The sequence below is a fragment of the Corylus avellana genome, chromosome ca4 (genome assembly GCF_901000735.1).
Source record: "Corylus avellana chromosome ca4, CavTom2PMs-1.0".
NCBI classification, from domain to species: Eukaryota; Viridiplantae; Streptophyta; class Magnoliopsida; order Fagales; family Betulaceae; genus Corylus; species Corylus avellana.
This window is the reverse complement of record NC_081544.1, coordinates 21,654,231-21,681,351: the sequence shown is the minus strand read 5'-3', so window position 1 is coordinate 21,681,351 and position 27,121 is coordinate 21,654,231. Positions and strand designations below refer to the sequence as shown.

The following is a 27,121-nucleotide window of genomic DNA, read 5'->3' as shown; positions in this document are numbered from 1 at the left end:
AAATCCTACGTAGGGGTGACATTACAAACTTTTTAAAGTTGGATACACTAAATTGAAAGTTTTTAAACTTTAGGGGGATGATTGAAAAGCGATGAAAATTTAGGGGAGTTAATTGAAGTTTCCCTTAACACAATCTTGTGGGAGAGTTATGCTGGCTGTTATAATTTTATAGCAATAATAAGATAACTCCAGCTTTGGGACTTTTGTCTAGCCATTCACATGCATGTCATGAAGAACTTTATGGTGCTCTAATGTTACATGTATACTGAGTTTTTAGTGGAAGCAATGCCACACAAATTAATATATATTTTTTTAGTAGGGGGATCTGGATTTTAGATTGTTACTGGCTTACCTATTGTATTTTTTTTTCTGTGCAGCCAAATTGCTATTCAAGAGTTATAAGTGTCAACGGTGATGAGCATATAATTATATTTGCAAAGAGAGACATTAAGAGATGGGAGGAACTCACATACGATTATAGGTTTTTTTCAAGTCCAAATGCAGTTTTCTTTCGTATTTTCTTTAGGTGCTGAACTTTTTTATCTTTGTTTTGCAGATTTTTTTCAATTGATGAACAGCTAGCATGTTATTGTGGCTTCCCAAGATGCCGAGGTGTAGTTAATGACATTGAATCAGAAGAGCGAGCAGCAAAGCTATATGCACCTCGCAGTGAATTAATAGATTGGAGAGGAGAATGAGAGAGGTAAGCAAACATTATATCAGATCTTTTTGTCCTCTCATGTCTCTTTGTTTATGGAATTTCCTTAAGATTTGCTTGATTCTAGTTTGGGTATACAAGTCATGAAATAAGTTTATACCTCGTACATTATGTCCTACTTTGTCAGAATAACAGTAATTGATTTATGCTGCATCTAGATTGTTAATTGATTAGGTAAACAATTGGGAGAGAGAATAACTGTGGCTGTGAAAGATAACTACATTTACTAGTGTATAATGAAGACTAACACCTCTCACCTGCAGTCATAGTTATAGGTCATATGATGTGGATTACTATTTTTGTAATTATTGTTTCCTGGCATCAGTAAGGTAAGGTTTAATATCGATGACATGATTAAAGTGAACATAAAATGCATTGGAAGAAAACAAGGACTTTGCTTTCCATATTTTTTTTAATTGGAAAAATTTGTTTTGTTAAAAGAGAATTTGTTGTGGAGTGGTGAAATACTAAGAAGTAATCCTAAGTTTTAGATGCAATGAGAAGTGAAAATCATTAAGCTGCACACAATGTGGGATGAAATGGGACTTTGCAGTCATTGCTTCTTTTTGTCGAGAACCCTAAATGACCCTTGAATAATTTTGGTTCGAGTCTCATGTTAAATAAATATAATTTCTCTTGTGAACAGGGTCAGTCTGTGTTGTATTTATCCAAGGAATATATTCCAATTTTGACCCCTGTTAAGAAATCGAATCACTAAGTGTATCAAAACACAAGCCCATACGTTTTTCCGTTTTTGGTCCATTGTATGGACTATACAACAAGGGACAGTCCTCTTAAAATCTGCCTCCCTTGGTGTAGGAGGGAGTCAATCCCCAGCCTCTTGACAAGAGGCTGCTACCAATTTAGCTGGTTGTCACCCACAAACAATAACCTGTACATTACAAATGGATATTGGGCATATCAAAATCTGAAGGCACATACATTGCTAATGGTTCATATATTAAACGGATGCATCTACTTACATGTTAGAGCCTATATATTTTTACAAGGTTCTGTCATGGCACCCATTTAGTTTAGGCACCAAGTAAAGGCCATAATTGATGTGAGATGGAGGGATTGAGGAATAGAAAGAGGGAAAACGTAGGTGCAGTTCCTCTGTTGGGAGCTAAAATTGTTAGAGGAGGAAGTGAGAAGCCACTTGGCCACTTTTTTTCTCCAAAAAGTGGAAGGATTTGGAGGGAAATAATGCGGCAGTTAGTAATGCACATTTTAACGTTACACTGACGAAATAAAGATTCCCTTTCTTTCTCTTATACATATCATTTCTTCATTGACTATGAAACAAGATAATTGAAGTTTCTGATGCTGGACGGGTTTGGAATCCCTTTGATTAAGGGGCTTTCTTGCAAAGAATGCAGTGGGGCTTCATTGGAAAGGATTAAAGGGTTATAAGGTCTTGATAGATATGCAAAATGAAAACAATCTGATTTTGCTAGGCCCCATTTTTTGAGGAGAGATGAAGATGGTGAGAACACTAGTGTCACAGAGAGCTAGAAAGTTTTTGTAAAAGGAGAGAATAGAGAAAATAATTTAGAGACTAGAGAAAGATGACATCTAGGTAGAGATGACACAGACAGAGGTGAGGAAAATAACCAACTAGTAACTTTAGCAAGCTGCTCAACTTGAATTAATATATAAACTTCAACTTCTAAAAGAAGTTGACCTTACATCTTTGTGTTACTACACTTGAAAGACGCAATGACCTATATGCTACTTGTAAGTTAAGTCTCTTGTAGGCTGCTTCTAAGTGAAGAAATAGTTCAAGGCTAACTTGAGATGGTGAACTATGTAACTTAGCAAGTGAACTCACAAAAAAGCCCTAAGCAGCATTCAAGTAACTTGTTAAAATTGGTTGCATTTTCTGATTGTGTTCCCTTCGGTGACTGGCCAGTGGCCTCCCTTAAGGAATCCATAGCTAGGCTGTCCTAAGATTCCGTCCTCACGGGGGGAAGGGGAGGACCGGATGTGGTGGATCCCTTCAAGAAAAGGGAAGTTTGAGGTACGCTCTTTCTATAGGATGCTTGCCTTTAAGGTGCCTAACCACTTCCCGTGGAAAAGCATTTGGCGCACCAAGGCTCCTTTGAGAGTGGCGTTTTTTGCATGGTCGGCTGCCCTTGGGAAACCTCTCACGTTGGATAATGTTCGGAAGAGAGGTATCGTTGTGATTAATCGATGTTGTATGTGTGAGGCGGATGGGGAGTCCGTGGATCATCTCTTTCTTCATTGTGGGGTCACGCGCAAGTTGTGGGATATTATCTTCTCTCGCTTTAACATGTGTTGGGTTATGCCTAAAAGCGTAAAGGAGATGTTTGCTAGTTGGTGGGCGGGCGGTAGAACGAGTAGTGCTGTGGTTTGGAAGATGGCTCCTCTTTGTCTTTTTTGGTGTCTTTGGAAGGAAAGGAATGCGAGATACTTCGAGGATGTGTCGAGGAATCTTGAGGACCTTATTCACTTCTTTTTGTACACTTTATTCACATGGACTACAGGCTGGCTTGCTCCTTTAGTGGTCAATTTTCCTGATTTTCTCTTTATGTTCTCTTCTTCTTTCTCCCCTACTTAGTCGCTCTCTTGTATACTTCCTGTGTACTTGGGTTGCGCTCCTCTGTGCTCTTTAATGCATTATTACTTATCAAAAAAGATTCCGTCCTCAATTGTTTCTAGCAATGGCTATGAAAGTGGGAATAGTTTGTCTAGCCATGCAATGACTGCTCCATTCGTTCATCTCCTTTCATCTCTGAAGCCTCCACAATCATCCAAACAGGGAAAAGGTCTATTTCTTGCCTTCCCTTTCTTGTCCCTCCATTCTCCTATCCTTCTTTTCCTTTTTTTTTTTTTAATTCTAGATTTCTAAAGTCTGATCCTGTAAATTTTTTTGATCAGATAATATTAAAATTTCTACAAAATTAAATTTGTTTAGTGCTCATATTGTTTCATGTGTTACCATATTTGCGTGGCAATATTTCTTTTGAGATGAGAACAATGAAAACTGTCCCCATGGTTTTTCTAAAATTGTAAGTTATGGAGTTTCTTCAAGTCACAGTGTAATCCAAAATCTTTAAACTTATTATTTGGGGAACTATAAGAATGAAATGTTGAGTCCTTGTAGTTTAGATGTTTTAGTTTAATTTATGACAAGAATATCTTGGATTCTTAACAAATCTCCTAAAATTGCAATAGTGCAACATTAATTATTTCTTTAGATATTCTTCAAGGCCTTGTCTAATTTTGACCATGAGGTGTTTCCTTGGAAGACTATTTGGCGCACAAAGGTGCCTTTGCGAGTGGCTTTTTTCAGGTGGACCGCGGCCCTAGGCAAAGTTTTGACTCATGATAATCTGCGTAAGAGAAACCTTGTGGTGGTGGAGTGGTGTTGTATGTACAAGAAGACGGGAGAGTCAGTAGATCATCTTCTTCTCCACTGCGAAACCGCAAGAACTCTTTGGCATTCTATTTTTAGCCGGTTTGGGTTGCATTGGGTTATGCCTTGCAGAGTGAGGGATTTGTTCGATTGCTGGTGGTTGGGAGGACGTGCTCGAAGCGCGGTAGTATGGAAGATGATCCCTCTATGTCTTATGTAATGTATTGGATTGAAAGAAATGCTAGATGTTTTGAGGACTTTACTAGGACTATAGAGGAACTGACTCATCTTTTCTTCTTTACTCTTTACTCTTTGACGGCTGCTTGGCTAGATCCTTTAGTAATTAGTTTTTTTGACTTCGTCTTTCATTTCTCTCTCTCTTAGGTGCTCTCTATTTATACTTCCCGTGTATATGGGTTGCGCCCCTCTGCGCTTTTGATATATATCATTATTACTTATAAAAAAAAAAAAATTATTTCTTTAGATATGTTACAACAATCACACACAGGTATACTAAAATTTATTTGGTTCTCTAAATGTGAGGTACGTCCACAGGTAGAGGCAATTACAAGGAAATTCACTATGAAAGATGTAATACAAAATAGTGAAGATAAAAAAACTTGGAACCCAAAGTCCTAATACACAAAAATCTCACTATCGCACAAAAGAGATTTTCTCCAAAAGAGAACAAAAATACAAACTTCTCTTTTGTAGGGACACTTGCAACTCCGTTTCTCTCTCACTGTCTCGGCTTCTTTTTTTCTTCTTTGTCATGCGCAGCTCCTCTAAACAACTCTTTGTGCTGCGCCTGATTTTCTATGTTTCACTCTTTGGCACACCCAAACAACTGGCCAAATAGAACAACTTATATATATATAGTGACCAAAAGTCGGTCAACACAAAATAATTCGACTTGAGAAATCTGTTAAAGTTTTGATTAAATGATTAAATTTATCTCTTCTTATCAGCTTTAGCTTTTGGGATAACTTGTAGTTTAACATGATATCAAGGTCAAGTTTAGTTTCCTGGGATGGGTGTCTGGAACGCGTCTGGTTTGGAGTTGTGTTGGCTCCCGCAGCTCTTGTACGCATGACGCTCTTGGAAATGTAAAAAAGACTCATGAGCAAGGAGGAGTTGGTCCAATGTGGTGATGAACTCACACATAAGGGGGAGATTGTTGAGTATATGTGAGTGTAAAAAAGAATAGAATCCCACATTGGAAATATATAAGAAGTGTGAGTGGTTAATATGGCATTGTTGGGCACATACTCATGGGTTTAAGCTTTTGGGTTGTGTGGTGATCCATCGACTACACGCCTAGGCATAACCTAGGACAGCCCAAAACGACGGAAGAAGGCAGTACAAGGGGCATAAGCCATGTCACAATGAAGAAGGTGATCCATTGACTCCCCTCCATACCTCTTACACATGTAACATTTGTCCACTACGATGAGATGCTGCTTGCTGAGGCTATCCACGATAAGTATCTTACCCAGAGCTGCCGACCATGTGAAAAGGCCACCCTCAAAGGAGCTTGAGTCCGCCATACACTCTTTCAAGGGAAGCACAAACCTTCAAAGCATGCCAGAGAGAAGGAAATATTTATTATTATTATTTTTTCTAAGCAAAAAGGGTAAGTCAAGGACATCGATTGTGGCTATCCTATCTGGACGTGACTATAGAAGCACCTACCCGCTGAGAGCCGCACAAAAGGGCCTAGACAGTGGGAACCGTAGGCACTTCCTCAAGTCCGACTGAGCCATAGCCTGACCCAACCCCACCAAGGTATCAATGAGAATCTAAGGCGGTTAATACTAATCAGGCATATGTGGGATACAACCTTCTTTTGGAAGAGAGCCACCACAACTTTATCTTCACTTCTTCTCACTTTAGCCGAGTGCAACACCTGGAAAAGGAAGCAAAGACTCCAAATGAGCTGCAAAAGAGGCATCCTTAGCACGAGCAATACCAAATAATACTGGAAAAGCTGCTTTTAGTGCCATATCTCCACACCATTGGTCATGCCAAAATCTAATCTTAGAACCATCACCTACCTCAAATTTGATCTAACATGAAAATTTCATCTAGTCTTTCTTGATATTCTTCCAACGCCCCACCCCAAATGCTCACGATGGCTCAAGGGAACACCACTCACCCCATGAACTACCAAATTTAGACTCCACCATAACTAATTAGATTGACAAAACAATATGCACCTTCGTTTGAAGATATTGCTACTGGTCCCCAAATATCCAAGTGAATAGTACTTGTAGAATCCCAATTTGCATGACTTAACACTATTCAACAAATTCTTCTTGCGAAGCTCAAACACATTGCATTTGCCGAAATGATCAAACCACATATGCCACAAAATTGAATCATTATTATTTGGTTTTGACGAAGTGGACGTTGCAACTCCACCTGTAAGTGTGATCTCGAGTAACTTATGCAAATTGCCAATTTTCTTCCCTTTCATTGCCACCAAAACACCTTTAATTATTTTCATAACTCCATCTTTGGCTGAATAACTAAAGCCCGAATGATCTAATGTGCCTAAGGATATTAGGATTTTTTTATGGTCTGGAACATATCTAGCATTAGTTAGTCCTTACAACCCCATCAAACAATAATGTTGTAACCAGGTGATCATATGAAGGGGAAAGTGGTATTACTTTATCTTCTCTTCAATCTTCACTCCAAAGTTTAACAACTGTGTATTCAACATGTTTACTTGTTGAGGTGCTCAAGCAGATCAAATAGTTTCCTCCATCTGTAATTTATATAATTGCTTCTTCACGTACAACTTATTTGTCAAATTTTTTGCCATACAAAGACTCTAATTTCTGCCTTCTCCTCATCAATCATATTATGAATAACTTTATCTGACAAATTAAGACGGATTGTATCGGCTGCCTTGACATCCATCTCTTTCCACTCATTATCATCCATCTTTTGGGTTTTTTTTTGCATTTCCCAATAATGCTTTGTAAACTCATTGATGAATCAAAAGATTTTTCATCCTGCTTTGCCAAGAAGAGATTGATCTTGCTATTAGACTTCTCTACTCTATACTTGGTGCTTGCCATATTTATTGTATCGTCAATCTGAATACCAAGTTTGGCTCTGATACGAGTTGTTGTGCAAAGGACTATAATTATGATAAATAAGATAAAATAATCACACATAGAAATACTAAAATTTATGTGGTTCTCTCAATGTAAGGTACGTTTACTGGCGAAGACGACCACAAAGAAATTCACTAGTAAAGATAGAATACAAAATAGTGAAAAGAAAATCATTGAGAAGCCAAAGCCCCTATACACCCAAATTTTTCTATCACACAAGATATTTTTCCCAAAGGAGAAAACAAAAACGCAAACTTCTCTTTTGCGAAGGAAAATGACAGTTATGTCATTTAAAATGGCCCAGATAAGAGTTATTGCACTCGGTGGGTATTGCGCTTGATCCAAATCAACATGCGTGCTGCATGGTAATTTGATTTCTATTTGGCTTTTAGTTGCCACCACTAAAAAGTACTTCACATGCTTTGCTTTCTCAGCTTTCCTAGTTCTTTCTTGTTTCCTTATTTAGTGAGAAACTCATTTTGTAAGTAATAAATTTTAGTGAGTTTTACAAATTTATCCTTACATATTTATATGAGTGTTAACTTAATCCCTGACTTCAAATGTGAATAAGTTACTCCTTGGTCTACTCATGTCAATATTTTACCTAGTCAGGGAGAGCTTATTGTTGGCTGGCGAAGTTGTCTACTTCTACTTCTCAACTTTGGCATCATCACTTAGGACATGTATGAAGAGCATTGAAACTATTACACTTTGAAAATTGTGATTGACCCCAATCTTGAATTAATAAGTGAATATCTCAATTCAACAGAAAGTTCAATTTAGAAGTGCTACACTTCCCATTTTGTTTTTTTCCAAAATCTGCTCCCCAAATGATCTGTCACAATCTCATGAGATAGTGATACATTTTACCCCTTTGAACTATCCACTTATTTGCACTTTTAACCTCAATGTTTAAAAAGTGACACTTTACCCCTCCTCCTCCTCCCCCCCCACCAAACTTCCAAATGTTGCAATTCGACCATTTTGACTTCTTTTTTTTTTTTTTTCCAAAATGCTCTCATCCCAATTTTTTTAAAAAAATTTAAAAATTAAGGGGTGGCCGGTCTGGGGTGGCCAAAGCTACCCTCAGGCCCAACTGGGGTGGCCGGCCATCCCTTAATTTTAATTTTAATTTTTTTAACATGGGATGGGGGTATTTTGGAAAAAAAAAAAAAGTCAGAATAGTCAAATTGCAACAATTTGGAAGTTTGGGTAAAGTGTCACTTTTTAAACATTGTGGTTAAAAGTGAATGGGTGGATAGTTCAGGGGGGGTAAAATGTATTTTCCCCTCAAAATAATAAATTACATAGGATTGTAACACATCATTTGGGAAGCAAATTTTGGAGAAAAGTTTTGGGAAGTGTAGCATTTTTTTTTTGTCTACTTCGGAAATGTCTAGTCAAAATTATTTGAACTGGAGAAGTATTGAAATTTGTTCAAAATAATGAGATCATTTTTCTCCAAGTTGAAGTTTGTTTTGAAGCAATATTTGCATTTTTATTGTGCCAGTAATTAACTATACACAGTAAACCTCTGGACGTGTTGGGAGTTTGTGTTTTTGTTTTCTATGTTTTGTCTTTTTATTTTCAAGACAAATACATTGACAAACAACTCAAAATACAAAATATTTTTTACCTTTACATCACACCTCCCAAAACACATTTTCCAGCTTAACATATTGGTTCATGTCATTTATCTTGTCTACATAGGGATGGCTGCAACCTTTTCCCTATGTGTCTAGTCCTGGTCCTTCCAACTCAATGCTTTTCCTTGGCTGATATCTCTTGACTAGCTCACCATGTTCTCTGTACTGATGGTTCTTCCCTTTTCCTTTTGCAGAAGTTTCTCATTGTAAAAATAGGCTCATCTGAGATCCTTCTGAAGACAGATCGTTTCCTCCCAACAATCTGCTCATCATCTGTAATTTGATCAATGCAGATAGGGTTGTAGTGCTCTGATCTCTTTTGGTCTGAACTAACTTGAGAATGGTGTCATAAAAAATGCTAACAAAATTTTAATTTCCATGATTGAAGAAGTACTTTGGTTTATCTTAAACTTCTACCATAGGCATACATTTGTTTATGCCGATGGCATAACTTTTGTAAAAATGCAATTAGAATGGTATAAAATAATTATTGATCATTGAAGCTTTCAGTGACCTGTCTCTCACGTTTTATTTCCTTTTTAAATTTTGTTTTCACCTAATCAATTGCGTAGGTGAGGTGCTCTACATTTGGGCCAGGGAAGTCTAATTCTCCTCGTTAAAAAAAAAAAAAAAAAAAAATCCCCCAAGTAATTATTGATCACTGAAGCTTTCAGTGATTCTGTCTCTGATTTTTTTCTCTTCCTTTTTTTCTTATTGGGAGTAATTCTGGTAAATTTGGATGGATTGAAACATTTATCTTCATCTTATATAGGTGTTGATCATATATTTTGACTATGTGAAATGCGATTGGTTATCATGCTCACAACTGAATGCTTCATGGGTGGGTCTGTTAGGTTATCTAATTTTTCGTTTGCATATAACATAAAGGAATTAAATGTCAAAAATACGTTGATGTAGATTCTGTAAAATTCATTAAAAAATGTTTAGTATCTAGTACTCTTGTTTTTGAAGATCATTTACATATTATTTAGAGCCTCAATGTTTGATCCAGGGTGGATGGTTTCTCTATATATTTCTAGCAGAATGTGTTGTATGTGTATGGAATTAGTAAAGGTTGGCTTGAATAAGCTATACCATTTTATTTTACTGATAAATTGTTATTATCTTTAGCATCATTGCGTGCCATGATACTTTTGACAATTTATATGGACATGCATGGGATTAGGGGTGTATTTTACTCAAATTCTGCCCCACACCCGCATTTGACCTGCGTGGGTTGGATTCGACAAGGCCAGATCAAGAGGCCAAAGAAGTTACTAATTTCCGACCACTTTGGGTCGGACGGTGGAAGAGGAGAAAAAATTCCTCCTTTTGACCCGACCTGGCTTCATAGTAAAAAAGAAAAAAGAAAATTAAAACAATTCATTTACAAAGGTGTCGTATCACCTAAATGACGCTTTATGGTGAAGACTATATAAAGCCTATATCATTCGTCTCAAAACCTATACAACCAAAATCGAAAAAGGTTAGCCAACCCTAAAAGAATTCCACTATAGAAGAACAATTGTTACAGCCTCTCTATACTTACAAAACCTTTGTAATTAGATATAGGCTTGCAACCCTAGCAAATGACTGATTTGCCTGCCACTACGGTGGTTCTAGGAATCTCTTCTACGAATGAACTTGCTCCGATAACTGACGGTTTTTTGTGGTTTGATTAAGACTAACAAGGAGAGATCGGTATCTTTGTTTTGGCTCATGAGGCTTAGAACACTCAAAAGGGTCGGAATAGCTACACACTCTTAAAAGGGTATGTAATGGCCGCACATCCGTATAGAAAAATCGTGTTAAACAAGGCTTATATAGGTAGGGTAAAACTTGGGATAAACAATGAAAGTCGTGCTATGAGAGAAACAATTTGCTGCATGTTTCTAGAGCGGTGGTTGATCGTACTCTCAGGTTTTAGTATTACACTTGGTGCACAAGTTCGATCGACCGGGAGTCGGTTGAAGTCTTTGCACCAGATTTTCAAGTTTCAATTGACAATTCTTTTTGACCTAGTAAACATTGGATTGGAATTTTTTTGTGAAATACAAATTCTAGCTATTTAAATCTATTTTACTCTAACAGGTCTGCTGGGTTCAGGATTATCAATATCCTAGACTGCATTCATAAAATTGAATTCTTGAACCAGATTCTACCCTAACTCAACTACTACAAAATACAACTTGAAACCCCCACGTTTTGACACTTGAATTTGCCAAACAAGAGTAAATTAATGTTCATATTAAGACACCACTTCTAGCCCAAATGTCTAAGCTAATGGGGTTGGGTGCACTTAGGTATATTAAGTACTATTTTTCTTTATACTTTATTAATGTGGGACACAAACCTCACAAGTGCGTGCACAACAAATCTTCCATCACTTCTATGTCTCTTCCACATTGACTGAACTCCCCCTCGCACAAGAGTGTCATGAGCACTCCAAGAGAAACAATAGTCTTTTTAACGGAGTCTAACCAAACGCGTTAAACCAAGACATTTGTATTTGCAGCAAAGGAAGCTAACCATGGGCTCTAATACCAATTGTTGGCGAGATAGACGTCAAGGGAGTGAAACAACAGTAAATTGATATACATATTAGGACACCACTTCTAGTCCAAAAGCCTAAGCTAATGGGCTTGGGTCCACTTAGGTATATTAAGTACTATTTTTCTTTATACTTTATAAATATGGGACACAAACCTCACAAGTGCATGCACAACAGAACTACTTTCTATTACGTTGGTGAACCAAACGTATCTTCCTGAGACATGCACACAACCATTAAATGCATAAAGAACAGATGCAGAGGAGAAACAATATAACATCAATAATATGCATATAAAACATGAGCTAGAAATCTTCCCCTAAGCCTATTCCTCATATGAATACTTCCTCCTTTTGTCACAAAATGACAAAGGTGAAAATAGTAACAGTAATAAAAAGGGAAGAACAACACACCAAGAAACATAAAGGAAACAGAGTGTAGGGTGTGTGGTGAAAAAGTGCATGGAGCTAGCTATGCAAACCTAAGCACAACTAAGAATGACTTAGGCTGAAACACAACCAAGTGTACATAGTCCCCAAGGGGTAGCTCAATCGGCTGTGAACCATACCTCATGAAGTGGAGGTCACTAGTTTGAATCTCTTCCCCCTTCCCTTGTATGGACATGTTAAGTGTACATGGGAAGACCTGGCTTCACTCAAAAAAAAAAAAAAAATGCATGAACAGAACATGATTTGGAATACAAGGCTTAAGATAAAGATGTAAATATGCTTAAATTTTATGAAAGCATCTCCTCCTTCAACATCTATTTCAACTTAAAAGAGCGAGCTTAAAGCTTTATTTTGTGTGCGGGTCAAGCTGCATGTATTAGTGTATGAACTCATTTGTGTCAAATAAGTACTTCCCAAAGGTCAACAGTCAAACCAAAATACTAGGATCTAGGGACATAAAATCACTCCCCCTATCATTGTTCAAAAAAATATACTTAGGTTTTGTATTGAAGATGGTGAAGAATGATTTAAGATGACAAGAACAGGAGGTGGTGTCCAGACATGGTGCAGACCTGAGAGCACATGTTCTTTGCCATGTTTCCTCGTGTTTGGACATGCTAAGTTATTGAAGGCTGATGTTCGGACATGGGCTAGACCGAGAGTACATGTTCTCTAACATGTCCACGTTCGGACATCACTTCAAGTGATGCATTCTGACTGTCAGAAGGCATGTTCTCTAACATGTCTGGACATGTTAGAGAACATGCCTATGTCAGAATGCATCACTTGAAGTGATGTCTGAACGTGGCGGAGATCCTAGAGTGCATGTTCCCAATCATTTGCGACGTGAAGGCACGAAACCCTAATTATGTCTAGACGTTGCCGTGCATAATCGATGCGGTGCTTGGTGGTATTAAGCACTGCTATTTTGTGTACTCATACACATGGTGCTTAGGGTTGCGTGGCAAGAGGTTGTTTGTGTGAAGTGAAGAATCTTGGAGTTTGATTAAACCATGGTGTTGCTGCATCAATTATTCATCAACGGAAGTCTACCTGAAGGTCGGTAAGGAAATCATAACAAGTCTGACCAGTAAGGAACCAGAGCCTACTGAGGAAGCAAGGAGGTGAGTGAGGAGCTTATCTTCGCACAGAGTCTAGAACTACAAGGGCTGTACGTGGCTTGTCTGTGTAATTATTCTTCTTAGTAATTTCTTGGGTTTGGTTGCCCTAGAGAGATTTTTCCTTTGAAGTGTCGAAGGTTTTCGTCTTTGTCAACAAAGAAATTGGTGTTGATGTTTTATTTGTTTTTGGTGCTTTGATATTCTTTAACGTTGCAGGATTTTTATTTGAGATATATTATTGCATTGTGTTTGTTGCTCATAGTGTTTGGGGTCTAAACAATATTTTTGAATTGGAATCAGAGCTAGTGCACTCTGTTGAAATTAATTTTCTGAGTGTGACTTTTGCTATCATGGAATCAACCTTGCAAGTTGTGTTAGGTGTGAGCGATGGCATGAAAAGTGAGAACATTGAAAAACCTCTAAGAGTCTCTTGACTCTTACTCTGTATAGTTGCCTAAGGATGACTCTAAAGAGGTTAATGGTGGGTAGTTTTACAACAACAATCTATTTGAGAAATTATCAAAGATGAGCAAAAGAGGTTTTAAAAAACTCATAAAGATTGACATGAGAGAGAACGCTAGATCTCTGATTTTTCAAAAAAACTCATGAGATTTGTGATGCATTGCAAAGTGAACATTTTGTTGAAGAACAAGGTCACAATTCTTGAGAAGGAATTGAGTGAAACTAAGGATTCTGTCAATAGACTCTCAAGTGTTCATTTGAAAAATCCCAAGGGGTTGGATCAAGTGTTAAGCACCTTGGTCTTGGTGTCATTCTCATTAGGTCTAAGGTTTGAATCCCCTTGAGTGCGAACAATGTTTTAGGGGCCAGCCTGCTATTGAAGCTCGAGTATTACTTGATTTGTGTGAAGGGGGTACTTTGCATGGGTTTGAGGTTGATCCAACGTGAGTGGGTACACGAAACGGCCCTCGCCTTGAAGAGGTTCCTCGTTTGGAGCCTAGGACCTAGGCTGACCACAACATCATTGGTACCAAGTGGATCTTCAAGAACAAATCTGATGAACATGGTACGATTGTGAGAAACAGGGCTTGTTTGGTTGCACAAGGATATACTCGAGTAGAGGGTATTGATTTTGACAAGATGTTTTCCCCAGTTGCTCGCCTTGAGTCTATACAGTTTCTTTTTGCAATTTTTTGTCACATGAAGTTCAAGTTGTATCAGATGGATTCGAAGAGCGCATTCCTGAAAGGACTTCTGCAAGAAGAAGTATATGTGGCTTAGCCAAAATCATTTATTGACCATTATCATCTAGATCATGCCATCAAGTTAAAAAAGGCACTTTATGGGTTAAAGCAAGCGCCTTAAGCATAGTATGAGATGCTCATGGCCTCTCTTGGACCGTGGGTTTTTTTGAGGACATACTGACCGAACCCTCTTTCCCAGAAAAAAGGGGAATCATCTGTTGATTGACCAAATATACTTGGATGACATTGTGTTTGGGGCCACGATCGATTCTCATGCTCATGATTTTGCTTCAGAAATGAGTATGATTGGAGAGCTTACTTACTTTTTGGGCCTTCAAGTCAAGCAATCTAAAGAAGGCATGTTCATATCCCTATCCAAGTATGCTAAGGATCTTGTCAAGAGATTTAAATTGAATGGAAGGAGCCATGCACGCACTCCCATGAGCACAAGTACCGAACTTGGTGCAGATCTAGCACATAAAAGTGTTGATCAAACACTTTATCAAAGTATGATTAGGAGTCTTTTCTATCATTGCTAGTAGACCAGATATGTTAGAGTTTGTGCGAGGTTTCAGGCAAATCCCTAGTGTTATGTTTTTAGCGTTGGCTAATTCGGTGCCCAAAATACTTTGATGTATTTTGGCAGTTCTATTCCCCGTCCTATTTCAATTTGAATTGGTAGTTCCAACATTGACCTTGCTAGAGGAGAACAATCATAACTTTTTATTTTGAAATCCGATGTACGTAAACTTGGTGGCATTAGAAAGCTAATTCAAAATGCTAAAATTTTGTTTTTCATGAAAAGTTTCCAATTCCAAAGATTAAGGGGTCAGAACGGGCTGTAAAGAGAAGACTGAAAGTTGGATCACAGAAAACTTGTTCCAGTTTGAACTGGGCATTAACCATTTTGAGCAGGAGCCAAAAATCTACAAGGTAACCAACTTTAAGATTTTATGGCAACTTTGTCAAGTCTATGTAAAGGCTTTTGGAGCATGATTTTTATGGGGATTGGAGGCAATATTTCCAAAGAACAAAGAGCCTTTTTTTTTTTTTTTTTTCACATGCTAAGAAAGAAAATTTCGGTTTTTTTTTTTGCTTTGAATTGCTCCTATCTTAGAGTCTTTGTTGTAAACCACAACCGTTCATCAATAATAATTGAAGTTTCTCGGAGGTCAAGTAGAAGAATTTTCCAGACATTTTAAGGAAACTACTACGGTAATAGACAAGCGAATCATTTGTCTAATGCAAGAAAGTGTAAACTTCAAAGATTTCGTAATTGTGAACTTATATTTTCATTCTTCTATAGCGAATTGATTTCATGAGTTTGACTATCTTGGAGTGGTTTTACTTTTGAAGAGTTCTTCAAAAGGTTTCCATTTTGTTATTAAATTACTTGTGTTGATTGATTTATTGCTTTCATTATATTTGGTGAAAGTTTGTTTGGGTGCTTATTTTTAAATTTTGCGTTATTTTTATAAACACCCATTCAACTCCCCTTCTAGGTGTTATTGGAGTTTTGAGCTATAATTTTCAGCAAGGAATCTCACATGGCTACAGTGAATTATGGCGTATGGTATTCTAGAGATACCAATATGGATCTGGTTGGCTATGTAGATGTTGATTAGGCTAGCAATGTTGCTGATAAGAAAAGCAACTCTCGCTGATGCTTTTGTGCATGGGCAAATCTTGTGGCATGGATGAGCAAAAAACAAAACTTTGTCTCTATTTCCATTGTTGAAGTAGAGTATATATGTGGATGAAGAAACTGTTGGCGGACTATGGATTTGATCAAGACACTGTGATGATTTGTTGTGACAACAAAAGTGCAATCAACATCTCAAAGAATCATGTGCGCACTCTTGGACCAAGCGCATTGATGTTAGGTGTCATGTTATTCGTGGTTTGGTTGAGAATAAATCAATTGCATTGGAGTTTGTGTCCACCGGCGACTAATTGGCTGAGCTATTTATCAAAGCATTGGATGGTCATCGCTTTGGGTCTCTGAAGCAAGCCATTGGGGTCTGTGAACTTAGTTAAAGTTCACCATACATGTCTAGGAAGGGTTGCCATGTTGCGTTGGTTGTCCTTTGGCATGTTTTTGTGTTGTGTTTTTTGTTGCATCCTAATTTGTATTGTTGTTTTTGTGCTCCTCCCTTTTGAAGTTCTTAGTCATAAGATGACATGTTGCATTCATCAATTCCTAATTGATATTTCTTGAATATATCTCACACAATGAGTCTGATGTGGGTAATGTTTTCATACTTACAAGGCGTCTGATGGAGTATGATATATCTTTCTTGGTGTGTGCAAATTGATATTCATCTGAATTGTTCTTTGGTGTATCTATCATGATTGATTGATTTAATGTTTTTTTACATTATTCAATTTGGTGTATTTATTATGGATGATGGGATAGATTTATATGTTTCATATCATGGCGTATCAATGTATGAAATATTTTGTCTATCAATTTTTTTTGTTGGTATTGAAATTTTGCAGCATGTTTTGAATTTTGAATTTTTGGACTATTTCAATACTTGCTTTATTCCTATGCGCTTAATGAGTTTGTTCAGTGTTTCAGGAATTTCAATCAAGACTATGTCATACCTATTTGTGGTTTGGTAGGTTAGTTTTTGAGTTTTGGGGGGAAATTTGTAATTCATAATTTTGTCGCTAAATGGTCAAAAAGAAAATTTGTTAGGTGCTTTGGTTGGCTCATTCGGTGTCCAATACATGTTGTGTTTATTGGGACATGGGTAGTTGCTACACTTGGGTTTGTATTGAAGATGGTGGAGAATGCTTCAAGAAGATATGTACTGCAGTTGGTGTCCGGACATTGTCCAGACCTGAGAGCGCATGATCTTTGTCATGTTCCCTAGTGTTCGGACATACTCAATTATTGAAGACTAGTGTTCGAACATGGGCTAAACATGAGAGTACATGTTCTCTAACATGTCTGGACATGCTAGGGAACATGCCTAAGTCAGCAAGCATCACTGGAAGTGATGTTCGAACATGGATGTCACATATTCGAACATGATGGAGATTCGAGAGTGCATGTTCCCTACCATGTGCGTCGCTCTCCAGAGATGAAGGCATGTTAGGCTTGAAACCCTAATCATGTTGTCATTACTGAAAATGGAGGATGATGGAATGAAATACTTATTCATATTCTTCAGTTTGGTGGCCACACATATTTCATAATTGAAATTTGACTAAAATTACTAAAAAGTTCATATGATTTTTGATTTTTCCAAAAAAAAAAAAACTTGAACGTTGGGTAGCCACCAACCATCCACAGCAAACCTTGGGGTGGCACTGCCATCCCACCCCTGTTAAGAATCCAGGTTGGCCACAACCACTCCTAGAGCCCTCCAAGGGTGGTTGGCGCCACCCCTAGGTGCCGTCAAGGGTGGCCACAGCCACCGCTAGTGTGAATCGGGGGTGGCGCGGCCACCCACACCTTTAACATTTTTCTTAATTTATTATTTATTATTTAATTTTTAAGTTTGAAAGAAAACTTAAAAAAAAAAACAAAATAGTTTTTTTGGAAAACTCGGTCTATTCCCTTAGGAATAGCTATTCTAATTTTTTAGAGGAATAGTTATTCTTCTTTGTAAAGGAATAGTTATTCCTAGGAATGGATCTTTACAAAATGAAAGAATGGCTTCTTGGGGTCTATTCTACAAACCAAATGGGACCTAAGTCTTTTTTAAAGGTTGTTCTGGACATTCTTTGATGTATCTCTTGCACGTTTTTCAAGAAGCTTCATAGGAGTTCAGAGAATTTGGTGTTACCAAGCACTTATATTTTTTGTACTCATACATGGGTATCTTAGGATTGTGTTCCAAGAGGTTGTTCACTTGAAGTGAAGACTCTTGGAGTTTGATCAAACCATGGTGTTGTTGTATCAACTATTCATCAACGAAAGTCTACAGGTAGGTCAATAAGGAAAGTATAAGAAGTCTAACCAGTGAGAGGTGAATGAAGAGCTCATTTGTGCTCAGAGTCTAGAACTATAAGGGTCGTAAGTGTCTTGTCTGTATAATTATTCTTCTTAGTATTTTTTGGGTTTGGCTGTCCTAGAGAGGTTTTCCTTTAAAGTGTCAAAGCTTTTCCTCTTTATCAACTAAAACATTGGTATTTGATGTTTGATTTGTTTTTGGTGGTTAGATTATCTTAAACTTTGCGGAATTTTTATTTTGAGATATATTACTGCGTTGTGTTTGTTGGTTATAGTGTTTGGGGTCTAAACATTATTTTTCTAGTTTGAATGTTCGCCTTTTGCATCAGCATGAACATCATATTTTTCTATAGAAACATAAGAATCTCTATTTTTGGTCATGCTAATAATGTTCAACTTTTTCTATAGTGCATGTGTGCATTAATGATAAGGGTAGCTCAATTTAGAACAAGTCCGAAGGTCATCTAGTTTATGGTCAATTTAACCCTCAAGATTATACTATCCTCACGAATGGTACTAAACACTCACACGTGCAACCAAACTGAAATTCATTTTGAAAGGTGTGCATAAATAGATACAAGCATTAGCTACTCTTTATGCACTACTTATACACCATTGTGTAAAATGACTCCAAGAAAAAAAACTCCTCTTACATTATTCACATGCAAGGAATTCACTTATTGATATCTAAGCTTTAAGTTCAAAAAAGGAGTTTTGAGCATTCAAGAAAGACACTTTTTTTTTTTTTAGAATTTGAAATTAATCCAAAATAAAAATGAAAAATACACTAAGATGAAATGCAAAAACAAATAAAAAACATACAAAATGAATGAACATGCATGTGTACATGACATGCCCTAGGATGATGAATGAAACTCTAAATGCAATGAACCATGAACACCTAAGTCAAAGCACAAACACCAGTACCTCCTTGATGGTGGGTGGTGCTTTTTTACTTCTACTGATATGAACAGTTTGTTTCCCAGAAAGACTAGTAAATGTAGACAATTTAGTCAACATACCTCTAATGAACTTGGTTTAGTGTGCTAAGACTTGGACTTGATTAGCTAGGCCCCTTTGATTATTCCTAGGGTAGGGATTTTAAGACAAATGTTTTTGGGATCTAAGCTGAAAATAATTTGGTCGAATGCGACTGTAATTGATGGAAAACTATGATGGAGCTACTGATTTTATGTAGCTCATTCCTCTTCCTTCATTCATTAATAAAGCCAAAATACAAGAATATTTTATGACAGCCATAGGGACAACTCACTAGGACACATGACCTTCTTCTAGAAGGTTTACACATCACTCCCTATTCTATTTTGGAAATTACATATTATTTCACCATTTATTCTTAACACTCCCCCTTAACTGGAGCAAATATATCATATCAGCCCAGCTTGAAACAGACAATTTCTAGTCACCATGACAAAGAGACTTGGCAAACACATCAACAAGTTGATCTCCATATTGTACAAAAAATATAGAAATATCTCAACTCAATATTTTATCCTGAATGAAATACAAGCAACTTCAATGTGCTTTGTTCTCTTGTGGAACACTGGGTTAGATGCAATTTGAACAACAACCTGATCAAACTTACAACCTTAATAGCTTCATTGAGATTTTATTTTATTTTGTGTTTTGGCTGGTTTTTTTTTTAAAAAATTCTTTTTCAGCAAAGTGAAATCCCCATTCATTCTTTGCTTTCATTCTTTACTTTTGTCTGGCCATTCACTTGTCATGAAGAACTTTATGGTGCTCTAATGTTACATGTATACTGAGTTTTTAGTGGAAGCAATGCCACACAAATTAATATATATTTTTTGGTAGGGGGATCTGGATTTTAGATTGTTACTGGCTTACCTATTGTATTTTTTCTTCTGTGCTGCCAAATTGCTATTCAAGAGTTATAAGTGTCAACGGTGACGAGCATATAATTATATTTGAAAAGAGAGAGATTAAGAGATGGGAGGAACTCACATATATATGATTATAGGTTTTTTTCATGTCCAAATGCTGTTTTCTTTCGTTTTTTCTTTAGGTGCTGAACTTTTTTATCTTTGTATTACAGATTTTTTGCAATTGATGAGCATGTTATTGTGGCTTCCCAAGATGCCGAGGTGTAGTTAATGACATTGAATCAGAAGAGCGAGCAGCAAAGCTATATGAACCTCGCACTGAATTAATAGATTGGAGAGGAGAATGAGAGAGGTAAGCAAACATTATATCAGATCTTTTTGTCCTCTCATGTCTCTTTGTTTATGGAATTTCCTTAAGATTTGCTTGATTCTAGTTTGGGTATACAAGTCATGAAATAAGTTTATACCTTGTACATTATGTCCTGCTTTGTCAGAATAACAGTAATTGATTTATGCTGCATCTAGATTCTTAATTGATTATGTAAACAATTGGGAGAGAGAATAACTGTGGCTGTGAAAGATAACTACATTTATTAGTGTATAATGAAGACTAACACCTCTCACCTGTAGTCATAGTTATAGGTCATTTTTTTTAATTGGAAAAATATGTTTTGTTAAAAGAGAATATGTTGTGGAGTGGTGAAATACTAAGAAATAATCCAAAGTTTTAGATGCAATGAGAAGTGAAAATCATTAAGCTGCACACAATGTGGGATGAAATGGGACTTTGCAGTCATTGCTTCTTTTTGTCGAGAACCCTAAATGACCCTTGTGAACAGGGTCAGTCTACGTTGTACTTATCCAAGGAATATATTCCAATTTTGATCCTTGTTAAGAAATCGAATCACTAAGTGTATCAAAACACAAGCCCATACGTTTTTCCTTTTTCGGTCCATTGTATGGACTATGCAACAAGAGACAGTCCTCTTAAAATCTACCTCCCTTGGTGTAGGAGGGATTCAATCCCCAGCCTCTTGACAAGAGGCTGCTACCAATTTAGCTGGTTGTCACCCACAAACAATAACCTGTACATTACAAATGGATATTGGGCATATCAAAATCTGAAGGCACATACATTGCTAATGGTTCATATATTGAACAGATGCATCTACATACATGTTAGAGCCTATATATTTTTTACAAGGTTCTGTCGTGGCACCCATTTAGTTTAGGCACCAAGTAAAGGCCATAATTGATGTGAGATGGAGGGATTGAGTGATAGGAAGAGGGAAAACGTAGGTGCAGTTCCTCAGTTGGGAGCTAAAATTGTTAAAGCAGGAAGTGAGAAGCCACTTGGCCACTTTTTTTCTCCCAAAAGTGGAAGGATTCGGAGGGAAAGAATGCGGCAGTTGGTAATGCACATTTTGGCATCATCACTTGGGACATGTATGAAGAGCTTTGAAACTATTACACTTTGAAAATTGTGATTGGCCCCAATCTTGAATTAATAAGTGAATATCTCAATTCAATAGAAAGTTCAATTTAGAAGTGTTACACTTCCCAAATTTTTTTTAGGAGTTCTACACTTCCGATTTTTTTTTTTTTTTTTCCAAAATTTACTCCCCAAATGATGTGTCACAATTGCATAAGATAGTGACACATTTTTCAAAATAATAAATTACATAGGATTGTAATTTATTTTTAAGACAAATACATTGACAAACAACTCAAAATACAAAATATTTTTCACCTTTACGTCACACCTCCCAAAACACATTTTCCAGCTTAACATATTGGTTCATGTCATTTATCTTGTCTACGTAGGGATGGCTGCAACCCTTTCCCTATGTGTCTAGTCCTGGTCCTTCCTGCTTTTCCATGGCTGATATCTCTTGACTAGCTCACCATGTTCTCTGTACTGATGCTTCTTCCCTTTTCCTTTTGCAGAAGTTTCTCATTATAAAAATAGGCTCATCTGAGATCCTTCTGAAGACAGATCGTTTCCTCCCAACAATCTGCTCATCATCTGTAATTTGATCAATGCAGATAGGGTTGTAGTGCTCTGATCTTTTTTGGTCTGAACTAACTTGAGAATGGTGTCAGAAAAAATTCTAACAAAATTTTAATTTCCATGATTCAAGAAGTACTTTGGTTTATCTTAAACTTCTACCATAGGCATACATTTGTTTATGCCAATGGCATAACTTTTGTAAAAATGCAATTATAATGTTATAAAATAATTATTGATCATTGAAGCTTTCAGTGACCTGTCTCTCACGTTTTATTTCTTTTTTAAATTTTGTTTTCACCTAATCAATTGCGTTGGTGAGCTGCTCTACATTAGGGCCAGGGAAGTCTAATTCTCCTCAGTAAAATGTTTAGTATCTAGTACATTTTTTTTTCTGAAGATCATTTACATATTATTTAGAGCCCCAATGCTTTGATCCAGGGTGGATGGTTTCTCTATATATTTCTAGCAGAATGTGTTGTATGTGTATGGAATTAGTAAAGGTTGGCTTGAATAAGCTATACCATTTTATTTTAGTGATAAATTGTTATTATCTTCAGCATAATTGCGTGCCATGATACTTTTGACAATTTACATGGACATGCATGGGATTAGGGGTGTGTATTTTAGCCAAATTCTGTCCCACACCCGCATTCGACCTGCGTGGGTTGGATTCGACAAGGCCGGATCAAGAGGCTGAAGGGATTACTAATTTCCGACCACTTTGGGTCAGAAGGTGGAAGAGGGGAAAAAGTTCCGCCTTTCAACCCGACCTGGCTTCATAGTAAAAAAGAAAAAAGAAAATTAAAAAATTCATTTACAAAGGTGTCGTATTGTATCACCTAAATGACGCTTTATGGAGAAGACTATATAAAGCCTATCTCATTCGTCTCAAAACGTATACAACCAAAATCGAAAAAGGTTAGCCAACCCTAAAAGAATTCCACTATAGAAGAACAATTGTTACAGCCTGTCTATTCTTACAAAACCTTTGTAATTAGACATAGGCTTGCAACCCTAGCAAATGACTGATTTGCCTCCCACTGCAGTGGTTCTTGGAACCTCTTCTACGAATGAACTTGCTCGCTACAACATGGAACTCCGATAACTGATGGTTTTCTGTTGTTTGATTAAGTCTAACAAGGTGAGATTGATATCTCTGTTTTGGCTCATGAGGCTTAGAACACTCAAAAGGGTCGGAATAGCTACACTCTCAAAAGGGTATGGAATGGCTGCACATCCGTATAGGAAAATCGTGATAAACAAGGCTTATATACGTAGGGTAAAACTTGGGATAAACAAGGAAAGTCGTGCTATGAGAGAAACAATTTGCTGCATGTTTCTAGAGCGGTGGTTGATCGTACTCTCAAGTTTTAGTGTTACACTTGATGCACAAGTTTGATCGATTGGGAGTCGGTTGAAGTCTCTACACCAGATTTTCAAGTTTCGATTGACAATTCTTTTTGACCTAGTAAACATTGGAATTGAAATTTTTTTGTGAAATACAAAATCTATCCCTTTAAATCAATTTTAATCTAACTGTTCTGCTGGGTTCAGGATTATCAATTTCGTTGATTGCATTCATAAAGTTGAATTGTTGAACCAGATTCGACCCTAACTCAACTACTACAAAATACAACTTGAAACCCCCATGTTTTGACGCTTGAATTTGCCACACTAATGTAAAACGCAACAATCTCTCCCCTTATCAATTTTGTCACGTAATACAAACAAAAAAATTACAACTCACTGGAATACAAAGCAATCTTACAAAAGAGCTAAAATTGGACTTGTTGGGGAGATAGACATCATGGGAGTCAAACAAAAGTAAATTAATATACATATTAAGACACCACTTCTTGCCCAAAAGCCTAAGCTAACGTGCATGGGTGCACTTAGGTATATTAAGTACTCTTTTTCTTTATACTTTATCAATGTGGGACACAAAACTCACAAGTGCATGCACAACAAATCTCTCATCACTTGTATGTCTCTTACATATTGACTCAACTCCCCCTCGCACAAGAGTGTCACGAGCACTCCAAGACAAACAACAGTCTCTTTATTGGAGTCTAACTAAACGCGTTAAACCAAGACACTCGTATGAGCAGCAGATGAAGCTAACCATGGGCTCTAATACTAATTGTTGGTGAGATAGACATCAAGAGGTGAAAGTTGTAACAGTAACAAAAAGGGAAGAAGAACAACACACCAAGAAACATAAAGGAAACAGAGTGCAGGATGTGTGGTGAAAAAGTGCAAGGAGCTAGCTATGCAAATCCTAAGCACAACTAAGAATGACTTAGGCTGAAACACAACTAAGTGTACATGGGAAGACCTAGATTCACAAAAAAAATAAAATAAAAAAATAAAAAAAAAAAAAGAAAAATGCATGAACATAACATGATTTGGAATACAAGGTCTAAGATAAAGATGTACAATATGCTCAAATTTTATGAAAGCATCTCCTCCTTACTCCCACACCTAAAAGACCTTTATACTCCTAAAATTTTAAAAATTTCAAATTTACCCTTATTTATAAATAAAAAAATTGTTATTATAACTATTATGTTAAAAAAAAAAAAAAAAAATGACCCATCGTGGGTCACTTTGTGGCCCACGGCGGGTCTCTTGGTGACCCATGATTAGTCACCAAGGTGACACACCATCATTTTTGTTTTTGTTTTTGTTTTTGTTTTTTTTTTTTTAATAATAATAATAATATGACCCGTGGGTTACAATATAGGTGGGTTAGATCCACCGGTGAACCCACGAGTCAAGAGGTTGTTTTAAAAAAATAAGGGCATTTTAGAAATTTCAAACCCCTCCGTTAGGATTTAACAAAAATTCTAACGGAGGGGGGTAATTGAAACGAAAGTTCGATACACCAAAGTGAGAGACTTTAAAGATTGGAGGGAGTTTGCAAAAAGCGCGTAAGTTTAGGGAGGGAAAGTGAAGTTTCCCCTATGTTTTAAATGCTCAAGGAGTGAGTATGGTTCAATTTTCACGCCGGTGACATTCAAAGTTTACAAATCATAACTAATGCTTGTGTGAAGTGTGTTTCGCTTTCGAAGAGCGAGCTGAAAGCTTTATTTTTTGTGCGGGTCAAGTTGCATATATTAATGTATGAAATCATTTGTGTCACATAAGTACTTCCCAAAGGTCAACAGTCAAACGAAAATACTAAGAGCTAGGGACACACATAAAATCACTCCCCCTATCATTGAGCACAAAAATATACTTAGGTTTGTATTGAAGATGGTGAAAAATGATTTCAGATGACAAGTATAGGAGGTGGTGTCCGAACATGGAGGAAACATGTCCGGACATGGTGCAGACTTGAGAGCACATGTTCTTTGCCATGTTTCCTCGTGTTTGGGACATGCTCAGTTATTGAAGACTGATGTTCGGACAAGGCCGATGATGTCCAGACATGGGCTAGACTCGAGAGTACATGTTCTCTAACATGTCCAGACATGCTAGAGAACATGCCTATGTCAGAATGCATCACTTGAAGTGATGTCCGAACATGGTGGAGATCCTAGAGTGCATGTTCCCAATCATGTGCGACGTGAAGGCATGAAACCCTAATTATGTCAAGACATTGCCGTGCATAATCGACAAGGTACTTGGTGGTATCAAGCACTACTACTCATACATATGGTGCTTAGGATTGTGTGCCAAGAGGTTGTTTGCGTGAAGTGAACACTCTTGGAGTTTGATTAAACTATGGTGTTACTACATCAACTATTCATCAACGAAAGTCTACCTGCAGGTCGGTAAGAAAATCATAACAAGTCTGACCAGTAAGGAACTAAAGCCTACTAAGGAAGCATGGAGGTGAGTGAGGAGCTTATCTATGCACAGAGTCTAGAACTACAAGGGTTGTAAGTGGCTTGTCTGTGTAATTATTCTTCTTAGTAATTTTTTGGGTTTGGTTGCCTTGGAGAGGTTTTTTCTTGAAGTGTCGATGGTTTTCGTCTTTGTCAAAAAAAAAATTGGTGTTCATGTTTTATTTGATTTTGGTGCTTTGATTATCTTTAACATTACAGGATTTTTATTTGAGATATATTATTTCATTGTGTTTGTTGCTCATAGTGTTCGGGATCTAAACAATATTTTTCAATTGCCATCAGAGTTAGTGCACTCTGTTGAAATTAATTTTCTGAGTGTGCCTTTTGTTGTCATGGAATCAACCTTGCAAGTTGTGTTAGGTGTGAGCGATGGCATGAAAAGGAGAACATTGAAAAACCTCTTAGAGTCTCGTGACTCTCACTCTGGATAATTGTCGAAGGATGACTCTAAAGAGGTTAATGGTGTGCAGTTTTACAAAAACAATCTATTTGTGAAATTATCAAAGATGAGCAAAAGAGTTTTTACAAAACTCATAAAGATTGGCATGAGAGAGAACGCTAGATCTCTGATTAAAAAAAAAAACTCATGAGATTTGTGATGCATTGCAAAGTGAACATTTTGTTGATGAACAACAAGGTCACAATTCTTGAGAAGGAATTAAGTGAAACTAAGGATTTTGTCAATAGACTCTTAAGTGTTCATTTGAAAACCCCAAGGGGTTGGATCAAGTGTTAAGCGCTTTGGTCTTGGTATCTTTCCCAATCCCATTAGGTCTAAGGTTTGAATCCCCTTGAGTGTGAATAATTTTTTAGGGGCCAGCCTGCTAGTGAAGCTCGAGTATTACCCAATCTGTGTGGAGGGGGCACTTAGCAAGGGTTTGAGGTTGATCCGACGTGAATGGGTACACGAAACGGCCCTCGCCTTGAAGGGGTTCCTTGTTTGGAGCCTAGAACCTAGGCTTACCGACCACAACATCATTGGTACCAAGTGGATCTTCAAGAACAAATCTGATGAACATGGTACGATTGTGAGAAACAGGGCTCGTTTGGCTGCGCAAGGATACATTCAAAGTAGAGGGTATTGATTTTGACAAGATGTTTTCCCCAGTTGCTCGGCTCGAGTTTATCCAGTTGCTTTTAGAAGTCCAAGTTGTATCAGATGGATTCGAATAGCGCATTCCTTAATGGACTTCTGTAAGAAGAATTACATGTGGCTTAGCCAAAGGGATTTATTGA

At 37.2% G+C, this 27,121-nt stretch overlaps 1 protein-coding gene across 5 annotated transcripts in view; it reads left to right on the top strand.

Moving 5' to 3' along the window:
* LOC132178763 (histone-lysine N-methyltransferase ATX2) overlaps window positions 1-22,291 on the top strand; it is a 40,091-nt gene extending 17,800 nt beyond the window's left edge. For 2 of the 5 annotated variants that reach the window (XM_059591297.1, XM_059591299.1), the window contains exons 23-25: window positions 378-481; window positions 557-703; window positions 9,063-9,377. In XM_059591297.1, the coding sequence (XP_059447280.1) occupies window positions 378-481; window positions 557-698 (246 nt within the window). In that variant the 3' untranslated portion in view covers window positions 699-703; window positions 9,063-9,377. Of the gene's footprint in view, window positions 1-377; window positions 482-556; window positions 704-9,062; window positions 9,378-16,775; window positions 16,820-20,235; window positions 20,376-21,970 lie in introns of those variants that run through there. The other 3 variants (XR_009439857.1, XR_009439855.1, XR_009439856.1) reach the window with 3 other exon arrangements.
* The last annotated feature ends 4,830 nt before the right edge of the window (window positions 22,292-27,121 follow it).